This window comes from Protopterus annectens, chromosome 12.part0 (genome assembly GCF_019279795.1).
Source record: "Protopterus annectens isolate FY-2018-M chromosome 12.part0, PAN1.0, whole genome shotgun sequence".
NCBI classification, from domain to species: domain Eukaryota; kingdom Metazoa; phylum Chordata; order Ceratodontiformes; family Protopteridae; genus Protopterus; species Protopterus annectens.
The window spans coordinates 498801880-498825538 of NC_056746.1; the positions used below are offsets into that span (position 1 = coordinate 498801880).

The window sequence follows — 23659 nt, forward strand, 5'->3', positions numbered from 1 at the left end:
TGCACATATACAGATCAGATCAGCAGTGGCTATGTGCTGGTCACCTCAAGTATTAGCTAAAGCTTCTTCATCTGCATCTAAATATTTCTGCTTCTGTATTGCAGAACAACATCTAGCTGTACCACATTCAATAAAATGGACTATCAGATAATTGTCTTTCAGTGAAATTGACTTTCAACCATTTCTACTGACTGATCCTTAATTCTGTGAATGTATCATTATATAACATAGTATGCATCCATATATATCTGTATATTGTATACACACACACACACACACACACACACACACACACACACACACACACACACACACACACATATCATCATCATATTCATCACCCCCTTTCTTCCCATTTTCTACATGGGGTCAGGGTATTAACTATCACCATTTCTCTTGATTCAATGTCACACTCCTTCATTCTTTGATACTCATGCCTGACTGTGACAGTTATTTTCTCACATAACCTATCCACCTCTTTGCTAGATGGCCTCATTTCCTCTTACCTGCTTCCTGTCTTTCCCAAATCTTCTTCACCAGATTGTTTTCTGCTTTTCTGCACATGTGCCTGAACCACCGAAAAGCAGAAGACAATAAATATATAATTGATATTTATATATATCAAAAAAAGGGAAACTAGTTGTACAGGAGCAATACTAACATACAAATTACTAAAATAGACTGTTATCATAACTTTTTATGTAAGATCCATGTCGAAGATCTCATAGCATTCTTATTAAAAATAAGAAAAACGGATTCAAGCTGGTATTGCTTGTCTAAACCACTATTTATTAAGTTAGAACAAGAGGCTGGTGCTTTCACCGCTTGTCAGAGCTTCATCAGATCTAATTTTGACTGTGTGAATTCCTATGAATGTGTGTGTGTGTGTGTGTGTGTGTGTGTGTGTGTGTGTGTGTGTGTGTGTGTGTGTGTGTGTGTGTGTGCACGTATGTGTGTCTGTGTATAAAAACTCCCTAAATCCTCAGATATAATTATTATTGATAAAATGGCAACCTACTAACACTAGTAACAGAACAGAAGCACCTAGGGATCCTCTTGGACCCTACTCTTAAGTTGGTCAAGCATATTGAGTATATTATTAGCAAAACACTCCATCAAATTAAATTGTGCCATAGAATCTCACACCTTCTGACCCCTACAACTTGTAATGTCTTAGCTAATAATGTGCTTATCTGTAAAACTGAGTATGATCTATCTTTTGTTTATAGGTTCATAGGTTAGCATTAGGCAATCAGTCTGCAGACCATTATAACCTAGCTAAAAACCCTAAATGAAAATTCTATCCAGCCTCAAGAGGGCAAGTCAAGACAGACCAGGGGAGAATTTAAGGCTGTCCATCCAATTACCTAAGTTTATGTTGAAGGTGGCAAGGGTGCTACTCTGTTTGACGTGTAGTGGAAGTTTGTTCCAGAGGTGAAGGATACATTAGGATATGAATCTATCACACTAGAGAGTCTTATTTAACAGATCCCATGGATGAGTCTATAAGAGATTGAGTAAAGAGAGAGGGATTTCAGTCTGTCCTGATAACTAAGATTCTTGAGGCCACTGATCTTTTTAATTATGAATTTCTGAGGTCTCTCAAGTTGAATAATGTGGTTGGATAAATATATACCAGAAGGTACAGTATATTTATTAATGAGTCTGATGAGATATAAGTAAAGATTAATTAAGACTTATTTGGATGTCGTGGAGATGCCATTGGAAATTAGATGAGATAAGTAGAAGCCTTCAAAACTACTGTGGAGACATGATGATCAAATAATAAGGACAATCCATGCCTGAGACACTGCACTATACCCTGTTCATTACAGCAACTAGATGGATATCGGATGGTTTGATTCCAGAAACACAGGAGCGTGGTAGAGTTCTTAACACCATGAAATGAACCTAAGCATAAAGGTTAATTTCTATAGCATATTGACAACATAATTTTGTCTAGATGCATGCTTCTTTTCCACAAGTAAATGAAGACTGAAATCAGTTAGTGGCAAACAGCTTTATATCCATTTATCAGAAATGCAACAGCTTTTGTGGCAACACTCAGATCCGAACAGTTAAAACTGTACAATGTGCAAGTTTAAACAAAGTGATTTAATCAATATATGCAAAATTATCAAAATGCAAAAATCTTTAGGCTGTAATATGTAGACAAACATATAACACTTTCATAGTTTTCATCAGAAGAGATATTCAAATACTGCATATATCGTTTTTAATGAGTGCATCTGTATTTACCTGATAAGTTCAGTTATGCTGTCCTTTCCCATCAGGAATTCACATAAAAACAATGCCTATAAAATACAAAGATTATGTTTATTGAAAAACAAGAAGTCTGCAGTACTGACACTTTGACAGATTTTTAACCCTTTACATTTAGTCATGATACTGTTGCTATACAGATGGAATTATTTTATTTTTGAGGAATGTGTATTGTATTTGAAAATTATATAACCAAAAATATTGTACATAAATCAGACATCTGTATTGCCCTATGATAAAGGCCATATAAAAATATTAAATAATATATTTGCTACTTTACTGTGGCATCAAAAACAAACTAAAGCCTACAATTAGAAATCACATTAAAACTTAGGGTTTAAGGTGGCATACTTATTCCAGGTATAGGAATGTATACCATGGCCTCACTTTTAAAAGTTATATTTCATTGAATTGATAACACGTTACCTGAAATGGAAAAAAATTGCACTTAAACGGGTTTTGATAAAAAAGGTAAAAATCTCTGAGCAAATTGTAAAAATAATAAATAATGTGGATACTATTTAGAGATTACCTTTAATGTAAAAATTAAACATCAACAAATCCTGGATATATGAACACCATTCCAAACATTTTTAAACATCATATTTATAAGTATCCTAAACTAAAATGGATGTTTACATTATTTCCTTTCTGTGTAAGTATGAAGTTTATTGAAGGAACCAGATCAGCAACAATTTTTTCTTGGAATTGAAAAAAATGATATGATGGAGTAATTCTTTAGATGATATCAAAAGTAAGGATGAGAGATAAACTTATCAATATTCAAATTCTTTCAGATGAATACTAATTAATTATAGAAAGGGCAATAAATGCTATTTTAAAAATGCAAGGTATTGCAACTATTAAAATGGTACAGTGTTCTAAACTCTTAGAATATATGTCTTTATTTTTTTCAAAAAAATATAGTCAGCTCCATCTGTTGTAGAACCTATCTTGGTTATTTCCAATATGTAAGTAAGAAAAGCTATACTGATCATGGTGGTAACCAGCCCCAGACACCTTTTTCAATAAGTAGACACACTTACAGGAAATTTGGAGGAATATCAGTAAATCTACAGCATGAGGCAAGAAATTGGGGTAATAATTGCCACTACTCAATCTGGTACCCCCTCAACACTAAGTTGAGGAGAAAAACGAAAATTCCATTCTCCAGTGTAGTGCTTCAAGCTTTCCTAAGGTCCTCAAACCTCATGTTGAGGGGCACAAAAGACTCTTCAAACTTTAGAATGCATATCAAGTGAGTTGGCATGATTTGCTGTGATTGTACAAGCATGTGCAAATAACTAAAAACCAATGAGGAAAGTGCCCAAAACAACAAAAACAGTAACCAATACAAAAGGGCACCCAGGAAGGATGACCAACACCCCTCAAACTGATGAGAGACAGTTACTTTATTAATCCAGTGAAGGCAATAAAGAAACACATAAGAAACCACATAAATGCTCAAAGTATCACCGTGTTTTTGTCCTTTAAACAAGACTTCATCAGATGTATGCAACTTTTCCAAACTCCATTTACTTATACAGTTATTAATTAAGAATCATCAATGAGGACTTTGAACTAACAACTCAATAAAAAGCAAGAATAAAACAATCTTGTCATAAATGCTTACACTACATTAAAACCATTCAAAGAATGAAAAAGAATGGGCAAAATTCGAAAGTATAGCAGATCTTAATAATATTTTTGTGATGCCCTTGAAATGTATTTTTAGAAAAAGCTCTAATATTCAGAATTTAATGGAAAATAGGGGCAAAGTGATCAGTTTGAGTAGTCAAGCTAGGAGGGGTACCTTTAAATGTGTTTTTTGTTCCCAGTGTCCATATGTAGTCAATGGGGAGAGTATATATTTACCAGCGAGACACAAGAATGATATATGTAAAGGGTATGCTAACCTGTAACAGCAGCAGGTGTGGTCTCTATGGCATTATGTGAAGCATGCAATGCATTTTACATAGGCAAAACAGAAAGGAAATTTTGAAAAAGGATTTATGAACATGTGTATGCAATTAAAAATAGGAATCCTAATAACACCCTATATAAACACAGTATGATGTGTCAATAAGCTAGTATTTTATTTTTTGTATCAGAAGTTGGGGGCTGCTATCGGGGATTTTCCCTTTTCCTCATTGTAGTGTGATCTCAGAGTTGGTATATTTAGTTGGGGGGGCAAAGCCCCCCACTATGTAGGGTTTGAAAGTTTGGTTTGTGTGTTTTCAGCTGAGCAATGTATTTGCTGACGTGGCTATTTGGCATTTGCAGAGGTCGATATTTATGTGTTGATACAGACATTTTCGGTTAATTCATCTTTCAACACCGTAATATAGATCCATTGTAAGCATTTATGACAAGATTGTTTTATTCTTTCTTTTTATTGAATTATTAGTTCAAAGTCCTCATTGGTGGTTCTTAATTAATAACTGTATTAATAAAAGGGGTTTGAAATAGATGCGTACATCTGATGAAGTCTTTTTTAAAGGACGAAAACATGGTGATATGTTGAGCGTTTATGTGTTTCTTTATGTGTTTCTTTTTTTTTTGTCTTCTCCGGATTAATAAAGTAGCTGTCTCTCATCAGTCCTAGGAGTGTCGGTCATCCTTCCTGGATGCCCTTTTGTATTGGCATGTGTAAATAACTTAAATAGAATCAGAGAATGACATTGTAAGATATTTAGTTGGTCAAAAGAATGAAAACTTCAAAATACGGTACTGATCAAATTGTTTCAGGCTTACAAAATCCATTATCTGAATAAAAGAATAAGAAGGAATAAATTACCATTAGGAACCCAAGACAGAGAGGAAAACACTGACTTGATTAATAAGTGGCAGTTGTCTGAGTACACTGGCTTATTCTTTCAAGGGTACCTGCTAACGTTTATGAGCTCCAACTACAGTGACTTAATTAACAAGGAGTTATATGCAGGAAAACTAATAACAGTAGATAAAAATACCTGGAGTACGTCTGACTATGCAGAAATATGGGAGTAGATGCTAAACAGTTATTGTCTATGCTTAGATATTGTGATGGAATCTTGTTTAAAAGAAACATATTTGGTTTTGATATTTATTAACTTATTTGCTTGTTATAAATGCAGCATAGACGGAGATGGAAGTGTTGTTTATTTAAAGATGGTAAGACATAGTATTGAGTATATAGCTTTGAAAAATTCAGACTTTAGTCTTTGAAGATACTGATAACAGATGTGATTTTGCATTAATCACTATATAAATGGCATCAACACATAGAGTAGCTTAGATGGCTTAAATGCCCTATACAAAGTGATTGAGGCATTCCAGATGTTAGCTACTACTTGGATGGTCATATTGATAGGGAATTAAATTGTCTATATTGGCAGTGGGATAAACACCAGATCGTGTTGGGATAAGACTGTTAATGGGCTGACAGTTCCATGCACCATCTCAATCTTACAGAGGTAATAAGGAATCCTGTCACAGGAAAGGTAATAGGATACAAAACTCCACCAAAACACTGAGGGCCACTAAAGTTATAACATACAATTCCCCTAGTTGGGGAGGATCAGAATTCTGTACTTTTAGTCAGTGATCATGATGCTGAAACAGTAATTATGCAATGAATGATGGCACATAGCAGTCTCTATTATTGTAAAAAAGCAGATGTGGGTGGGTGGGAAATGGTTTGTTTGTCAAGGAGTGTTATGTTTTCAAGAAGAATATGAATAAGTGATGCATGTACAGTTCTGATCTGGGAACTAAATTTTCTGAAAAATGAAGTGAATGCCATCCAAGTGTTTTAATAACAGATGGGATAAATGGACTAAAAAAGATATTGATACAAGTCTGATAGAATGTATAAGAAAACCAAACAGCATTAGAAGGTGAGAGCTACACTGAACAGTACTTGCCTGCTATATTACAGACTGCTCTGTATAAATATTAAGAAAAAGGTAGTGCTAAATAAAATAGAAAGGTTGTTTTTGTTGTCAGCATCAAAGACAACTAAACTAATGATATAATTACTTGAGAAACTAATATGAACAATAAGAATGGGTCACTGTGACAGTGGCGGTACACCTCCACAGAGACAGTTACTTTATTCATCAAAACTTCACTATTCTGCATCTGTAACATTGCCTTCTACCAAATCCAGCAACAACATATCCACTACATCAGATAACAGTTTGAGATATGTTTTAGGGATTTAAACATATCTTGTTCTCTCTTTTTATTCTCAATGTGCACATTTAAAGGTGACACTCTGCGAGGCCATGGTTATAAATAATGTAGATTACAATGTTTGTACTCATCTGTGGAAACTTTCACATTATTATTTATAACTTTTACTTATGTATTATTGCTGTCTTCTGTTGTGATGTTATTTACCTGAACTGTGCTAGAAATTGGCCAGTTGTGATCAGTGCACATTATGATAGTTAACAAACAAGCAAAAAAAAGCAAGAAAGCACACAAACATAAATAAATATGATACATTAAATATACAGCTGATGCTAATGAACAAATGACATTCATCTTAGGCTATATCAAAAGATTGTTTTAGAAATGCTTCTTATATGAATGAATAAGTGCTATAATCATACTTGTACATAAACCGAATGACTGGAAAGAATCTCACGTAGCTACAGACCAATTAGCTTATCGAGATGCAACTCCAAAGCATCAAAAAAGATAAATCTAGAACGACTGGTGAAGAACTTTGAAATACATCACTGTGCTTACATGGATGATATGTCAGGTGATGCAAAGTTTCTTTACTTCTGAAACAATGCAACAGAGACTTTGTAGAAGAAAGTATAGGATGATATTGTTTTCTTGGACCTAAGATAGGCTTCTGATTTAGTGGATCATTATTCACTGAATGACAAACTTGAGAGACTTGAGAGATAATTAATGCATATTACAGTCAGTAATGGTCTCCTAACATAACAGGAAGAGACATGTAAGACTGATGAGTATTTCACATCATCGAATAATAATGCAGGGTGTATTACAGTGAATAAAGGTCAAGTCATGTGACAGGAACAGATACATATGGTTGATGAACATTTTAACCATGGAATGATGATGCAGGGTGTATTACAGTGAATAAGTCTAGTCATGTGACAGGGAGAGCTAAATTTGTTTGATGAACATTTTAACCATGGAATGATGATGATGTAGGGTACATTACAGTGAATAAAGGACTAGTCACATGACAGAAAGAGACATGTGCAACTGATTTTACTGCATGGAATGATTTTGCAGTGTGTACAGAAGAGGCTTTTACTGGTTATATGCCTTTTAAGCTTTACATTACTGGTGTATTGGGAATCGATTATATTAAATCTGGGTAAATGTGTAGACCAGAAGTGATTTAAATATGATGTATCAGGCATTACAAGACCCTTGTACTTGTATGGCTAGCAATAGATTTGTCTAATTGTATAAAAGTCTGCTTTCATGAGATTAAGACAGGTGTGGATAGATGCATCTTATAAATGAGAAGCAAATACTCTGTTATGAGTGGTTATAAAGACCATGGTCTGCATGCACTCAGATTTCTATTTCTGGTCTAAATACTCTGGGGTGAGTGTTTATAGTGACCCTAGGGTCTTTATGAAATCAGCATTGTATTTCTGACCACTTATTGATAAAATCTGTTGTACAAAAATCAACATCTAATGTGCTTATTAAGATTTATAAATGGTAGAAATTCATCAATAATATTATCCTTTTCTTTCCATTATAAGAATGAACTTGAATTTGGAGTCTGTCTGTCAGTGGTAAGTCATTGAGATAATTCAAGTAAACATAATACAAAGGACAGAAAGATGGCTTCTAAAACAGTAGTGGGTTTTGACAGATACTAAATATAAAGATATACTTTGTATTTTCTGTCAACAACATTAGGGTCAGAAGAGACAACATTAAGTATATACATTTAGGGTTTAAATGATGAATGTCTAATCAGTGATATTGCTATTAGGAAAACCTTAGTTTCAGGGGTGACAAGGCTGGTATCTTGTCTCACAGTATTAGCTCAGAGCAATACACTCTGCCAAATGACATTTCTTTCAAGAAAGAAAAATGATTGAAACAAGATGAAAAAGCAGAAGTTATTTTACTAGTAATGAGAACATAAATAATAGCATTTAAGAAGAATCTCATTATGACAATGGCTTATAAACTGGCTGTTTCTGGGCTTAGCCTCATTCCAGCCTCTTTTACAAAACACTACCTTGAGGTCTTCCTCTGTCTGAGATTGCTCATGTAGTTCCACAGATCGTTTGCCTTTCCAAAGACAAGAGACAGGAACAACTTGAAGCATACAAATATGCCTTTTTATTTACAGTTCTATTAAACAGCAAAGGCACAGTGCAAGACTTTATTTATTTATTTAATTTGTAACTGGGGTAGATCTCTGATCTCCATGGGAGCTTTTTAGGTTCAGCTTAGGATAAAGAATGGTTTGAGACTCAAACTCACAGACTATATCTTAGAAATATTTGGCTATGATTTTTGCTTCTCCAAAAGGCACAGACAGTCTTGTTTTAGACCAGTTATGCCCATTGTCTTGAGATGTTCTGGTGATCTTAACTATTTTATTTCTCTAGCTTTTAACTGCCCTGTTAAGCCTATAAGGTCTTTTTTTTTGCAGGCTTTGCTTCTGTGATTCCCACCACTTCACTTCAACATATGATATTTACAGGAAGTTTTCACTTTACACGACAGCCAGTTGTGCATTATTATAGGGGGTGGGGGTTGGCATAATAGTTAAGGTATTTACCTCACAGACAAGAGGTACAGGATTTGATTCTCCCTAAGAGGAATTGGATAGGCTTACAGTGGTCCCCAAGGGAGCTAGCCTAGTACTTACATATGAACCTATGAAATGGCCAAAGTACAGGCATATAGAAAGACTTTGTTGAGTGGAGGAGGGAGGTTCACATTGTAGCAAGAAATGTTAGAGTTAGAATAATAAATAAATGGATATGAAGAACGAACTTCTCTTCATGGAGGGGATTTTGTTCCTTATAATGAAATAGATGTTTCAATTAATGCTTGAATTTTGGTTCAAAACTGCAATTTTTTATTTGGATGACTGAGATTAGGGCACTGTCTTATTTATTTTTACCAGATCTAGTCTACATACTCATCTGGACATCTCTTTATTTATTCATTCATTCATTCATTTATTTACTTTTGTCGGCAGGGAAGTACAGCTAGGCATAAGCCATTTTGACAGAGAAAAATTCCAAACTTTTACACACTGAATAAAAAAGTAATACACAAATGAAATATGAAATAATGTTAATACTTATAGGACTGAATGCATTACAACAAATAACAGTAACACTGCATTTTATTGTATAACATGTCATAACTTGTTACATTGTATATACGTGCAAGATATAGTAGCATTAGCAGAAAATATTTTCGGGGTCACTGAATTAATTAAAGTTAAGCAGGTTCAGCAAATTTGGTTATAACGGTTTGTAATCAATGGATTACTTTTCTGACATTGACTTATTTACATGAATAAAGCAACAGGCAAATAGGAGGTAGACATATACTGCAACATCATCTTACACAGGAAGTGACGGCATACAAAATATTGCTTGAACATAGTCTGCTGACTGCTGGTACTTTTGTGACAGAGAGAAAGGTAGTACCACCTTTAGTATAATTGGTTTAAACTGTGATTGGCAATATAATTGCAACCTTTATGGCTTCAGATTCAAGATCGTAGCTTGTTCTCAGTAGTGAGTGACTAGCACAGAATTCCATCCACACCTAAATATACAGAAGATATGGGTTTACACAGGTATAAGACACATTTGTTCCAAGTAAAAAAATATAAGTTTTTTCTCTGTAATGTTTCTGCATTATTTTGCAGTCATATGCTGCCTTGAAATATCTAGGTTCATAGGTAGATACTAGGCTATTGATCTGTGAGGATCTTAAGACACCCAGCCTTACATTCCCATGGGAGTTTTTAGCCTTTACATGTTGCATGTGAATAAATCAGAGATGGGCTGAATATGGATATGTTGAGAGAGTTACATGTTAAGAAACACATATTTCCTCTTACCTTGTAATTACCCGATCACAGTATTTTTACTATTTATACTTTGTGTAAGTGTAATATGTGATGTTGTACTATTAATAGATACTTGATTTGTCATATTGTACTGTTTTCATATAATTTTCATAATTGTATTGTGGAGCTTTTCTCCCTGGCCCTCAACTGAAAAAGGGCAATTGCTCAGTCGGACTATTGCAGTATACAACATTCATTCTTATTATGTAAGGCCAATAAAAGTCATGAATTTAGCACATGGTAGTACAATTCACACATTGCTGATGTAGCTCTGTAAGAATATCTTTATTTAAAAACATATAATCAGTTGATGAACATTTCCAAGCCAAATAATACTTTTCCAGCAGATTCCAGCAGATAGTGAGATCAGAAGTACTGTACCTGACTTGTTCTTAGTTCTTTTTCTTTAAGGAATGAAACATCAGCAGTCTGCAGTGTGGCTATATTTGATAATGATACTTCTTTAAATAAATTCCCAGGAATTTCTTCAAGTAAAATGTCTCCACTGTCAATGATCTAGCATATTTTTGGGAAAACAAAATTAGAAAAAAGCATGAATAGTATGGTACAGTCTATTCATGTAGTATTATTCATTACGCAGTGAGGAATAAATGACTTGCAGTAAATTACAACGGTGCTATTGACAGAACAAATCCTTATCTATCTAAAACAGGTGCAATGCATTTACACAGTGTAATTTCTTCACCTTGTGTATCAATGTGCCTCAATGCTGCTATGACTATTGCACCTTGGTTTTGCTGTGGATATAGCCACACAATGTTGTAATGAATAGAGCCCCACTGTAATGTCACTGAAAGGGATTCACAGCATTGTCATGAAGAGGACACCACAACATAGTTTAAGGTCATTGGCCCATCAGACCTTTGCCTTTTGATTACAGACTACCAGCAAGGGTCAACAATGTGCTCATATTTGTTTTATAGTGTTTATCTGGTAATTCACATTAAGTTAAAGGCCTATTTTCATGAGATGTTGAAGGTGAAAGATTTCAGAAATACACAACACAGTGTAAGGGTAAAAACAATCCCATAGAAGAAACATAAACTCACAGCTAAGAAAATAGTAATACTCACATAGGATACATAAGTATTTAGTCTGTCATGCATGGGAAACAGCAGTATTACATAAACTCAATGCATCCTGGATTATGCATGCCAAGCATATATACTGAGCAAGGCTTATACTAAACATTGTACAGTGTGCAGAATGTTCAAAGTATTACAGAAAGGGTCTTAAACCAGGCAAGACAATGAGCAATGAAGAGGCCAGCAGTAACATTATATAGTAAAACAATAAAAACTGGACTTCAACACGAGAAATAAAAAAACTTTGTTATTTTAATACAAATACAAACAGCAGAACTTTCGGGAATAATCCCTTTCATAACCCAGAGACTGCCCTTGCTATGGAATAGACTTCCCATACATGTCAAGCAGAGCACCTCACTGGCCCTCTTCAAGAGAAATCCTGATGAGTGGATGGGAAATAGAAAATTCACCCCGGGGATCACTCCAGTGGCTGTACTTGATAGAGGCACTAGGAACTAAGGTCGGGTGGCACTATGCCAGGGTAATCCTATGGGCTAGGCTTGTAAAGGCTCCAGGGCCATTAGCCTAGTACACACCTATGAACCTATGAATATAAAACACAGTTCTAATGCAGAGTTTTTAAATACAGGCTGTGAGAGAATATTTATGTAAGAACACAGCATTCACAAATGGGAAAATAAAAATGATTTGTGCTCTCTTAGAAGTTGTACTAAGGAGTAATGTTTTCCTATTTGGAGAGCAGCTGTACCATCAAGTATTGGGTATTGCTATGTGTACACCAATAGCAAATACTTATGCTATCATAGCCCGGGTCTATATTAGATCATCAAAATGGTAGAATTTTGAATGATCTAATATCAAACCCAATATTGCGAATGTTGAAAACAGCGAAGTTGCACAAAACCGAATTCTTTCCTAGGGAAAGAATTCGGTTGGCCGTTGTTGTGGCTTCACTGTTTTCAGCAATGCGGTGGAAAGCTACGGGTTGGGTTAAGGTAAGTGTGTGATTGTGTGGACGTTCAGGTTAGTGCGTAGGTTGGGTGAGTTACGGTTAGGGCGCAGGTCAGGTAAGTGCGCGATTGTAACAGAATTTGGGGTTAGGGGCAGGTTAAGTAAGTTAGGGTTAGGGCGCTGGTGAGGTGAGTGTGCTTTAGTGAGAATTTGGGGTTGGGCGGGTTAAGTGAGTTAGGGTTATTGCGCTGGTGAGGTGAGTGTGTGATAGTGATGGACCATAGGGTTAGGGTCTGGGTTAAGGTAAGTGGATAGATAGTAGTGTATGTGCAGTGTGGTGTAAGGTTAGATGTAACTTTTAAATGTATGTGTGTGGATTGCTGATTTTTAGTGTGCCTGTGGTGTGTGTGTTTCTCGGAACAGCAATTTTTTTTCCCTGGGATAAAATTGCTGTTTTGAGGTTTTGATATTGTTAGGGTTCGGGTTTTGCAGTTTGACATCACGGCATTCAATAATGAGCCATTTTGATGATCTAATATAGACCCTATAGCCCTATATGAAGAGAGATTATGCATGTATTTGGTTCAACAAACAACTATAATGATAAAATTCTATTTTATAAATGATTTGTTGATGATATTTTTTTAGTCCGGAAGGGTGATGAAATTTAACTGCAAGAATATGTTCAATTCTTGGAAACTAATGCACATTTTCTGAGATTTAAGTTGAAATATTCTAGAACACAGATTTGTTTTTTGGATATAGCACTTAACAATACTGATGGGCTGATATCAATGAATATCTATAGGAAGGAAGTTCAGGCTAGCAGATTTCCCCATAGCTGAAGCAGTTTTTAAAGGGATAGTCAAAAGCCAATATATGAGAGTGAGTAGACTGACTTAAGGTGTAGCATTATGTAACCAGCATTTGGATATGTTAAAACAAGAATTTCAGATGAGAGGCTATGATGAAGGTCTTTTGAATGAAGCATCTACCTATTTAACTAACAAAAGATGGCAGAGTCAAGCCATATTTTTGTTAGAACATCCACAGACTAACCAAAGTCATGAAAACAACACTAAATTTAGGTACACCATGAAATATAATGTTAATGCTAGTGGTGTTACTGATATACAGAGAAATTGTGACATACTAACTGCTAAGCCAGAAATGGCTAAAGTAGGTGCATCGCCCAGTTTTACTTTTAAGAAATGCTCTAATCTGAATCAGAAAATATGCTATAAAGAAATGCATGAAAACAAGGACCGATCCACTAGAATTAAAAGAAAAGGTACTGTTCCATGCTGTAACTGTGTTTTTATTTGTAAACACATTGGTCCTTCTGTTAATTATGAGCATCCACGAACAAAACATATTTATGAATTCAATTGCTTTGCTACTTGTAACACAGAAAATCTTGTTTATTTATTTGTGTGCATGATATGCACTAGTTTCTATATAGGTAAATCTAATAGAAAATTTACACAAAGAAGTTTTGAACATATTTCAGAAATTAGAAGGAATATACTTACTAATTCCTTGGCTAAGCATATTCATGACAAGGGTACAGAACTTGCATTTTAATTTAGAGTAATACAAAGGATATTTTTTAACATAAGAGGTGGTGATATTCTAAATGCAACTGAACTAGCTGAATACAGGTTGATTTTAAAATTTCAGGCTGACCATGCACCTGGATTAAATGCTTCAGTTATTTTAAAACCTGTATTAAAAAAAAAAAACAAATGAAACTGAAGTGAATGTTGCTAGTGACTGCCTGTATCTGCTGAGCTTTTTAAGATGTTTTTGAATGTACTTTTTATATGTGTTGCTGTGCCTTTAAACTTTAAATTGTCTGTATAGCAAGCTGAGCTCTTATCGGGAAATAGGATCATGTGCTGTATTTAAGAACTCTGTATTTGAACTGTGTTTTATATGCATTGAAGAAGGGATTATTCCAGAATCTCTGCTATTTGTATTTGGATTAAAATAAGTGAGTTTTTTTTTATTTCTGGTGTTGTGATCCAGTTTTATTGTTTTTTGCTATATGTTGTATTTCACCCATTGATCTCAAATATGCAGTTGCACTCCTAGAAGCTAGCAGTAACATTATGGCATACATGACTTCTATATGCTGTGCATTTAAGATAAAGTTTACTCTATATTTCTACTTATTTTCCAAGATAGTCCAGTGGGGCAAATCACATCCACAAATAAGACAAGAACGCAGTTCACCTTATAGCAATCATATTCTTGATTAGGTGTAATCATAAGGTGGGGAAAGTAGATACCAAAAAGATATGTACTCAAAGATAGTAGCTCAGTTGTATTACCTATGGCATACATACCCTAGGGATGATAGTTTGTGAATCCGATATGAGACCTGGGGCAGCAGTCCTGTGGTGAAGACATGTATGACCCTGAATGCCTATCCAACTGAAGTAGTCTGCTCTACATAGTGGGAATTGCCATTTAGAATGTTCTGTCTCTGGAAGTACACTTAGTTTCAAACATTTCAAACATCAAATGTTAAAAGGAGTGAAGGATTTTAGTTAGGCTATATAAGTCAGTGGTATAACAAAGGCTTACTAATGAGCACAATATGATCAGAAAAGGTAAAAGGTTAAAACCATATAAAAATTACTGAATTTATGATGATCATTTATTAAAGACCTGATAATTGGTGACTGATTTTTAACTTGTTTATATTGTTGTACATTGATTTTTCATTGATTTTGACCTCTTCCATTGCCAAAGCAATGTCAGCACCAAAATGTCCCTTCCACAGAAACTAACAAGAAATGATGATTTTTGAGACATTTCCTGTGGTATTCTTGCAATATGCTTTCTTAAAGTAGTAGAGTAGAAATGATCAGGCAAAAATTCTTATTTTCCATCTTACTGGGGAGACACTGAAGACTTTTCTGGATATGGAGGAGACTGACTATAAGGACTATGACAAAACAAAAAAAATACTGTTAACCTGCGCTAGTGTTACTACTGAAACACAAATTCTGACGTTTAATAGATGGATATTTCTCCTAATAAAACAGTAAGTTCTCATTTACATGGGTTGACACATACACTTCTTAAGTTGTGGTGAGATTCTAAGGGTCACATTTTAAAAATAAAATTATAGAAATACTAACTGTTTATATATTTAGATATACTTTGTCTACTCCTTTATAAAGATGGGCTTTTCAAAGTAACCCTAAAGATGCTGAAAATTTCATTTTACTATTTGAAAGATTGATGAGGAATGGGATAATGTTTAGCGTTGAGCAGTCTAGATTTGTGGTAGATCACGCATTAAGTTCTGGTAACAGAAGATATCAAGTGCAGATATACTTTGTTTTAAATGTGAGAAAAGTGGGCACATAGCTATATTTTGCTCAAGTAATACCTAGATGAAAATGGCAGCCAGTGAAAAGTATTGAAGTTAAATCGATGGAATATGATGAATTGTCTGCAAGAGAAGTCAGCTTACAGCCAAGTTAAGTAAAAGCAATGCCCAAACTGATGATGGAGAATGGCAGGGCTTACTAGATTCAGGTAGCATGATCACACTTAAAACATTTCAGTATGTCTGTAAAAAGAAAATCCTGAAAAAGAAAGGGGTGAAATTAAACAGCATACAAGTAGATAGGAGATGTAAGGAAAAAAGAATGAATGTGCCACCTCTTGCTCTCAAATATTTATAACTGAAACACTCTTAGCACAAACCGCAGTAGGGTGGAAGCTTGGTAGCTTTTACAAGAACTGTTGAGCTATTAGAGACAGCTGAAGCACTCTCAATGCAAACAGCAGTATAAAATGAAACTTGCGTGAACTGTTGAGCTGTCAGCAACAGTTAAAACATTCTTGATGCAAACAGCAGTTAGAGTAGAGGTTTGCTGACTCTTACAAAAGCTGTTGGGCTGTTAAGAACAGCTGAAACACTCTTGGTATAAACAGCAGTTTAAGTTGAAGCTTATCAGCTCTTACAAGAACTGTTGAGCTGTTAAAAACAGCTAAAGCACTCTTGGTACAAACAGCGATTTAAGTAGGAGCTTCCCAGTTGTGGTTAAACTGTTAAAAACTCTTTACTATATAAAACAAATAAAACAAACAGTAAAATAAAGGATAAGCGCTTTTGGATATGTCTAAATGAAAAAGACATCTGGGACCCAAAATATCTGATAATCTTTCCTCAGCCATTAAAATATCCCAGTGTTTTTGAATCAGGTTCATAAATCCAGAAGTGTTACGCCCATAAGTAGTATTAAATCTAATGATGTTGTTTATATTTATTTTGTGCTGATATTGTAGCAAATCCAACCTATTATAAGTTTGAACTTGATTACTAGTAAGAACTAATTCAGACTTACAGTATTCTCTATTGCAAAATCAAATAATAAGGTTTTGTTGTTGTGAAGAAAAGGTGTCATTAGAAGAACAAATCCTACGAATCCTTAGAAATTGAGATTTGGGGATATTACATATAATGTGTCTAGGATGGCAACTTGATGTACGTAATAAGGTATTAGAACCTGGATGCTTTCAAAAAACATCACTTACCAAAGTATCATTTTGCTGGCGGTTTATTTGGACATCCAAAAATGAAATACAATCAGTATTATAAAGTACAGTGAACTGAATCCCCCACTTATTTTTATTCAAATACTGAACAAATTTCTGAAGATAGTCAACATCATACCTCCATACCAACCAGCAATCATCATGATATCTTCTCCAAATATCAGTTTCATCAAGGAACACATTATGACTACAATCATAAATAATATGTTGTTCTAAATAGCCCATAAAAAGGTCAGCATATATCAGTGCAAAAGATGCACCGATTGCTGTACCTTTTAACTATAAAAAACAATTGCCATTAAAGTAAAACACATTTTAGTAAGGACATGTTCCGCGAGACAAATGAGAAAAGTGTTGAAACCAGGACTATAAAAAGGAATACGGTCAAGCCAATATTCTAATGCAGCTAAACCAGCCCAATGTGGTATATTGCTGTAGAATGACGTGATGACTAGAGTACACATAAATACTTTTTGGCGCCAAAAAACACTGTAAGCATGCTCACATTTAAAGAGCCACAATATGATAAATACAAAATATGCAAAAAAACTATATAAATAGCAATCTAACAGTTCATATGTTTAAAAATATATATGTTAACAATATATATGGTTATATGAATCTACCATAGTTAAAAATGTTAAAAATATTAAAAATATGTAAAAAATATATTTGAAAATGTTAAAGACTCAACTAATAAACTTACAAAAGTTGTAATACAGGTTGTATGCTAATAAACTCATTTATACCCGGGTATTTTGTGGCATTTGTTAATATTTGCCACAGACTTTCCCTTTTACTTAACTGTGCCTTATAATTACCCCTCCGAGGTGAGATATATACTTGATCTATAATAGCAAATTTAAACCTGTGTGTCTCACCATACCTATCTATGTGCCTAAATAACGCATTTTTTGAATCCTTAACATTAATTTTATATAAATTTTCATAAATACGTTTCTTAAACTGTCTCTCTGTTTTTCCTATATAAAAGGCGGCACAGGAGACACACTTAGCTAAATACACTATATTTTTACTATTACAATTTCCCTTTTTGAAATTCATAAATGTTTTGCACCAAAATAATAATAATAAAGAGTTGGTGAATCAAATGAAGAAAAAAAGTACATATATTCCCCCATCACATAAAAATGTGTTACGTTTTGAGGATTCAGTTAATACAGATATTTATGAATATAATAAGTACATAAAGAAAAGGAGACATATAGATAATTTAACTAATAAAGAGAGGAAATGCCTTACAGAATTGATAAATAATAAAGATATTAGAGTAATGAAGCCTGATAAAGGTGCTGGTATAGTATTATATAATACTATTGATTATGTTAATAAAGTTCAAAGTATATTAATTGATTCTGGGAATTATGAGGTAGTTTCTCGTAATGAAATAAGTATAGGCTATTATAAAATAGATTTAGCTTTAGATGAATATTTAGTTGATCATAGAATTACAATTGATATGTATAATGTTTTGAAAAATGATAACCCCACATTGGCCACAATAGTGGGCATCCCAAAAGTACATAAGAATATTCACAACCCTCCTTTTAGACCCATTATATCAGGAAGTAGGTCGAAGACCTTCAATATAGGAGTTGTCATTGATAGATGGGTCAAACATATATATTGCAATACCCCACATGTAGTTAAGGATTCTTGGATGTTTCTGTCCCAGTTAACTAAGAATAAATGGAAAAGTAATTTGATTTTTGTCACTATTGATGTGGTAGATCTATTCTCCTGTATTCCTAAGGAAGAGGGATTGGATTTATTTTGTGAGATACCATATGTATCAAAGTAGTCTGACTGCTACATAGATGAGTTGTGAATCCGATATGAGACCTGGGGCAGCAGTCCTGTGGTGAAGACATGTATGACCCTGAATGCCTATCCAACTGAAGTAGTCTGCTCCACATAGTGGGAATTGCCATTTAGAATGTTCTGTCTCTGGAAGTGCACTTAGTTTCAAACATTTCAAACATCAAATGTTAAAAGGAGTGAAGGATTTTAGTTAGGCTATATAAGTCAGTGGTATAACAAAGGCTTACTAATGAGCACAATATGATCAGAAAAGGTAAAAGGTTAAAACCATGTAAAAATTACTGAATTTATGATCACTTATTAAAGACCTGATAATTGGTGACTGATTTTTAACTTGTTTATATTGTTGTACATTGATTTTTCATTGATTTTGACCTCTTCCATTGCCATTCTACCAAAATGTCCCTTCCACTGAAGAAACTAACAAGAAATGATGATTTTTGAGACATATCCTGTGGCATTCTTGCAATATGCTTTCTTAAAGTAGTGGAGTAGAAATGATCAGGCAAAAATTCTTTCTTTCCATCTTACTGGGGAGACACTGAAGGCTTTTCTGGATATTAAAGAGACTGACTATAAGGACTACGACAAAACAAAAAAAAAATACTGTTAACCTGCGCTAGTGTCACTACTGAAACACAAATTCTGACGTTTAATAGATGGATATTTCTCCTAATAAAACAGTAAGTTCTCAGTTACATGGGTTGACACATACACTTCTTAAGTTGTGGTGAGATTCTAAGGGTCACATTTTAAAAATAAAATTATAGAAATACTAACTGTTTATACATTTAGATATACTTTGTCTACTCCGTTATAAAGATGGGCTTTTCAAAGTAACCCTAAAGATGCTGAAAATTTCATTTTACTATTTGAAAGATTGCTGAGGAATGGGATAATGTTCAGCGTTGAGCAGTCTAGATTTGTGGTAGATCATGCATTAAATTCTGGTAACAGAAGATATCAAGTGCAGATATACTTTGTTTTAAATGTGAGAAAAGTGGGCACATAGCTATATTTTGCTCAAGTAATACCTAGATGAAAATGGCAACCAGTGAAAAGTATTGAAGTTAAATCGATGGAATGTGATGAATTGTCTGCAAGAGAAGTCAGCTTACAGCCAAGTTAAGTAAAAGCAGTGCCCAAACTGATGATGGAGAATGGCAGGGCTTACTAGATTCAGGTAGCATGATCACACTTAAAACATTTCAGTATGTCTGTAAAAAGAAAATCCTGAAAAAGAAAGGGGTGAAATTAAACAGCATACAAGTAGATAGGAGATGTAAGGAAAAAAGAATGAATGCGCCACCTCTTGCTCTCAAATATTTATAACTGAAACACTCTTAGCACAAACCGCAGTAGGGTGGAAGCTTGATAGCTTTTACAAGAACTGTTGAGCTGTTAGAGACAGCTGAAGCACTCTCAATGCAAACAACAGTATAAAATGAAACTTGCTTGAACTGTTGAGCTGTTAGCAACAGCTAAAACATTCTTGATGCAAACAGCAGTTAGAGTGGAGGTTTGTTGACTCTTACAAAAGCTGTTGGGCTGTTAAGAACAGCTGAAACACTCTTGGTATAAACAGCAGTTTAAGTTGAAGCTTATCAGCTCTTACAAGAACTGTTGAGCTGTTAAAAACAGCTAAAGCACTCTTGGTACAAACATCGATTTTAAGTAGGAGCTTCCCAGTTGTGGTTAAACTGTTAAAAACTCTTTACTATATAAAACAAATAAAACAAACAGTAAAATAAAGGATAAGCGCTTTCAGATATGTGTAAATGAAAAAGACATCTGGGACCCAAAATATCTGATAATCTTTCCTCAGCCTTTAAAATATCCCAGTGTTTTTGAATCAGGTTCATAAATCCAGAAGTGTTACGCCCATAAGTAGTATTAAATCTAATGATGTTGTTTTTATTTATTTTGTGCTGATATTGTAGCAAATCCAACCTATTATAAGTTTGAACTTGATTACTAGTAAGAACTAATTGAGACTTACAGTATTCTCTATTGCAAAATCAAATAATAAGGTTTTGTTGTTGTGAGGAAAAGGTGTCATTAGAAGAACAAATCCTACGAATCCTTAGAAATTGAGATTTGGGGATATTACATATAATGTGTCTAGGATGGCAACTTGATGTATGTAATAAGGTATTAGAACCTGGATGCTTTCAAAAAACATCACTTACCAAAGTACCATTTTGCTGGCGGTTTATTTGGACATCCAAAAATGAAATACAATCAGTATTATAATGTACAGTGAACTGAATCCCCCACTTATTTTTATTCAAATACTGAACAAATTCCTGAAGATAGTCAACATCATACCTTCATACCAACCAGCAATCATCATAATATCTTCTCCAAATATCAGTTTCATCAAGGAACACATTATGATTACAATCATAAATAATATGTTGTTCTAAATAGCCCATAAAAAGGTCAGCATATATCAGTGCAAAAGATGCACCGATTGCTGTACCTTTTAACTATAAAAAACAATTGCCATTAAAGTAAAACACATTTTTGTAAGGACATGTTCCGCGAGACAAATGAGAAAAGTGTTGAAACCAGGACTATAAAAAGGAATACGGTCAAGCCAATATTCCAATGCAGCTAAACCAGCCCAATGTGGTATATTGCTGTAGAATGACGTGACGACTAGAGTACACATAATCCAACCAGGTTTCAGCTGCATCTCAGAAATGATATTCAAAAATTGGGTAGTGTCCTGGATTCTAGCCCTAACACTGTTCAACAATGGCTTAAGATAAGTGATCAAAAAATCAGAAAAGGGTTCAGTCAAGGAACCATTCCCTGACACAGTAAGCCTACCCGATAGTTGATAGGGGTCTTTGTGTATTTTGTGGAGCAAATAAAGCTATTGCGGCAATGGATCCAGAACAGTCAAATGAAGTAAAGTTTGTTTGGTAATTATTCCTTCACTTAAGGCTAGATGTGAAAAACTATCAATCTCCTTTTTAAATTTAGGTGTAGGGTCAATGGCCGTATTAGTATCTTAAACATTTACAAGCAATGAAGTTTTAAAAAGACATGATTAATCTTAATTAAGAAATTAAAAGTTTCTTACCTCTATATCTCTCTGAACTGTCCAGATTTTCAAAAAATGTCCAAATGTTTACATAATTTTTATTGTGGGTCTATTCCTCATAAACTTTGTCATTTGTTGGCAAATCATTGTGGGTCAAAGCCAGTAAACAATGACATACATTTGAGTTTCAGATTATATTTCCTTCAGAAAATGCATGCTAAAACAAATTGTTGTTATTCTAGTAACTTCTAGTAACTTTCTAAGTTTATAAGAGCAATAATTAAAATCTTTCCCTATTCTACAGACTTCCCCTCCATACTTCTCAACTGTTCAGATTTTCAAAGAATGTCCAGATGTTTACCTAATTTTTATTAAGTAATGACATACATTTGAGTTTCAGACTTCATTTCCTTCCGAAAATGCATGCAAAAACAAATCTTGTCATTCTAGCAACTTCCTAAGTTTATAAGTAAATTTTAAAATCTGCCAGCATTTTAGAGCCTCATCGCCCCATTATTTTAGGCTTTATCCTGCTATCTTGAGATAAGGGGTTGAGAGGTCTACATACCTCCTAACTGCTGCTACCACTCGTCAATTGCTCAATCTCACTGTCTATCTCAGGCAAACATGCACCCACACACGCTTCCGCTTTCATACAAGCCAAGCATACATACACTCAGACATAAACATACACAGACACAATTTTCTATTTTTTTCCTTTTAAATAATTAGGTACATTTATGTTCCACTTGCTAAACAGCAAAAATGCTGCTTAGCAAGTATAGAATAATGGCTCGATTAATCTCACTCTCACTTTCATGCATTCATACACTCATAAACACAGACATAAACACACAGTTTTCATTTTTTTTAAAACATCCTCTGTTCATTTTAATTTTACACTCGCTAAAAGGAAAAGCAATGCAATAATGGTGACTGTTAGCTTCCTTACTGTCCGAGCTTCACAACACCTCAATATGCTGCCATGAAGAGGTGGACTTGCTCTTGAGTGGGTATTGCACCTACTGGAGAAACTTCATTCTCCAATCAGGGTTCCGATGTACGGTTTGCCCATTCTCTAATGCATATTATTGTTAACACCTATCTGATAATATGTATTACTTTCATTTTAAATTTCTGCATCTTGGAGTCAGTATATCAAAGGTTGTGAGATTCAGTCCCAGCCACTATTCAGAAAACATCAGAGATGATTTGCATGATTTTTTTTTCCATCATAACAGTAATAGTTACTATGGGTAAAACCAGCCAGGTCAGCGACAATTGGTCAAAAGTTCCAATTGTTGAATGGAAAAAAAACAGTACAGATGGCAGAAAATCAGCTGATTGAATGTATGAGCTTTTTTCTGTATGAGATCATGGTACAGTGGGGATCAGGGAATTTACCCTTTCTGTACTATAGTCTGATCCTGGAGTTGTTATTTACAATCACCAGGGATGAGTGTGGAGGTGGGGGGGGGGGGCTAAAAAAAAGGATACTTTTGCTTTTTGTTTGATTTTTGATAGGCTGCTGATCAAACAGGTGCTTTTGAACAGTTGCCTTTTAATATAGTGAATTTTTGATATATATATATATATATATATATATATATATATATATATATATATAGTTTCACTTCATAATCTCAAAATGCTGAAATCTCAAATTTCAGCTTTCGGAGACCATGAAGCTGAAAATGCAGAATGCTGAAAGTGCATAAGAGCAAATTTGAATATCTCGAATCCGTGCTTATGCATTTCCGGTACGTTGTGTAAAGTCTTTGGCTG

At 34.3% G+C, this 23659-nt stretch overlaps 1 protein-coding gene across 3 annotated transcripts in view; it reads right to left on the reverse strand.

The window, feature by feature from the left end:
• OTOA (otoancorin) overlaps positions 1–23659 on the reverse strand; it is a 952220-nt gene that overhangs the window by 590848 nt on the left and 337713 nt on the right. For all 3 annotated transcript variants that reach the window (XM_044089617.1, XM_044089616.1, XM_044089618.1), the window contains exons 15-16: positions 10763–10897; positions 2260–2315 (exon numbers count right to left, since the gene is read on the reverse strand). In XM_044089617.1, the coding sequence (XP_043945552.1) occupies positions 2260–2315; positions 10763–10897 (191 nt within the window). The remainder of the gene's footprint in view (positions 1–2259; positions 2316–10762; positions 10898–23659) is intronic.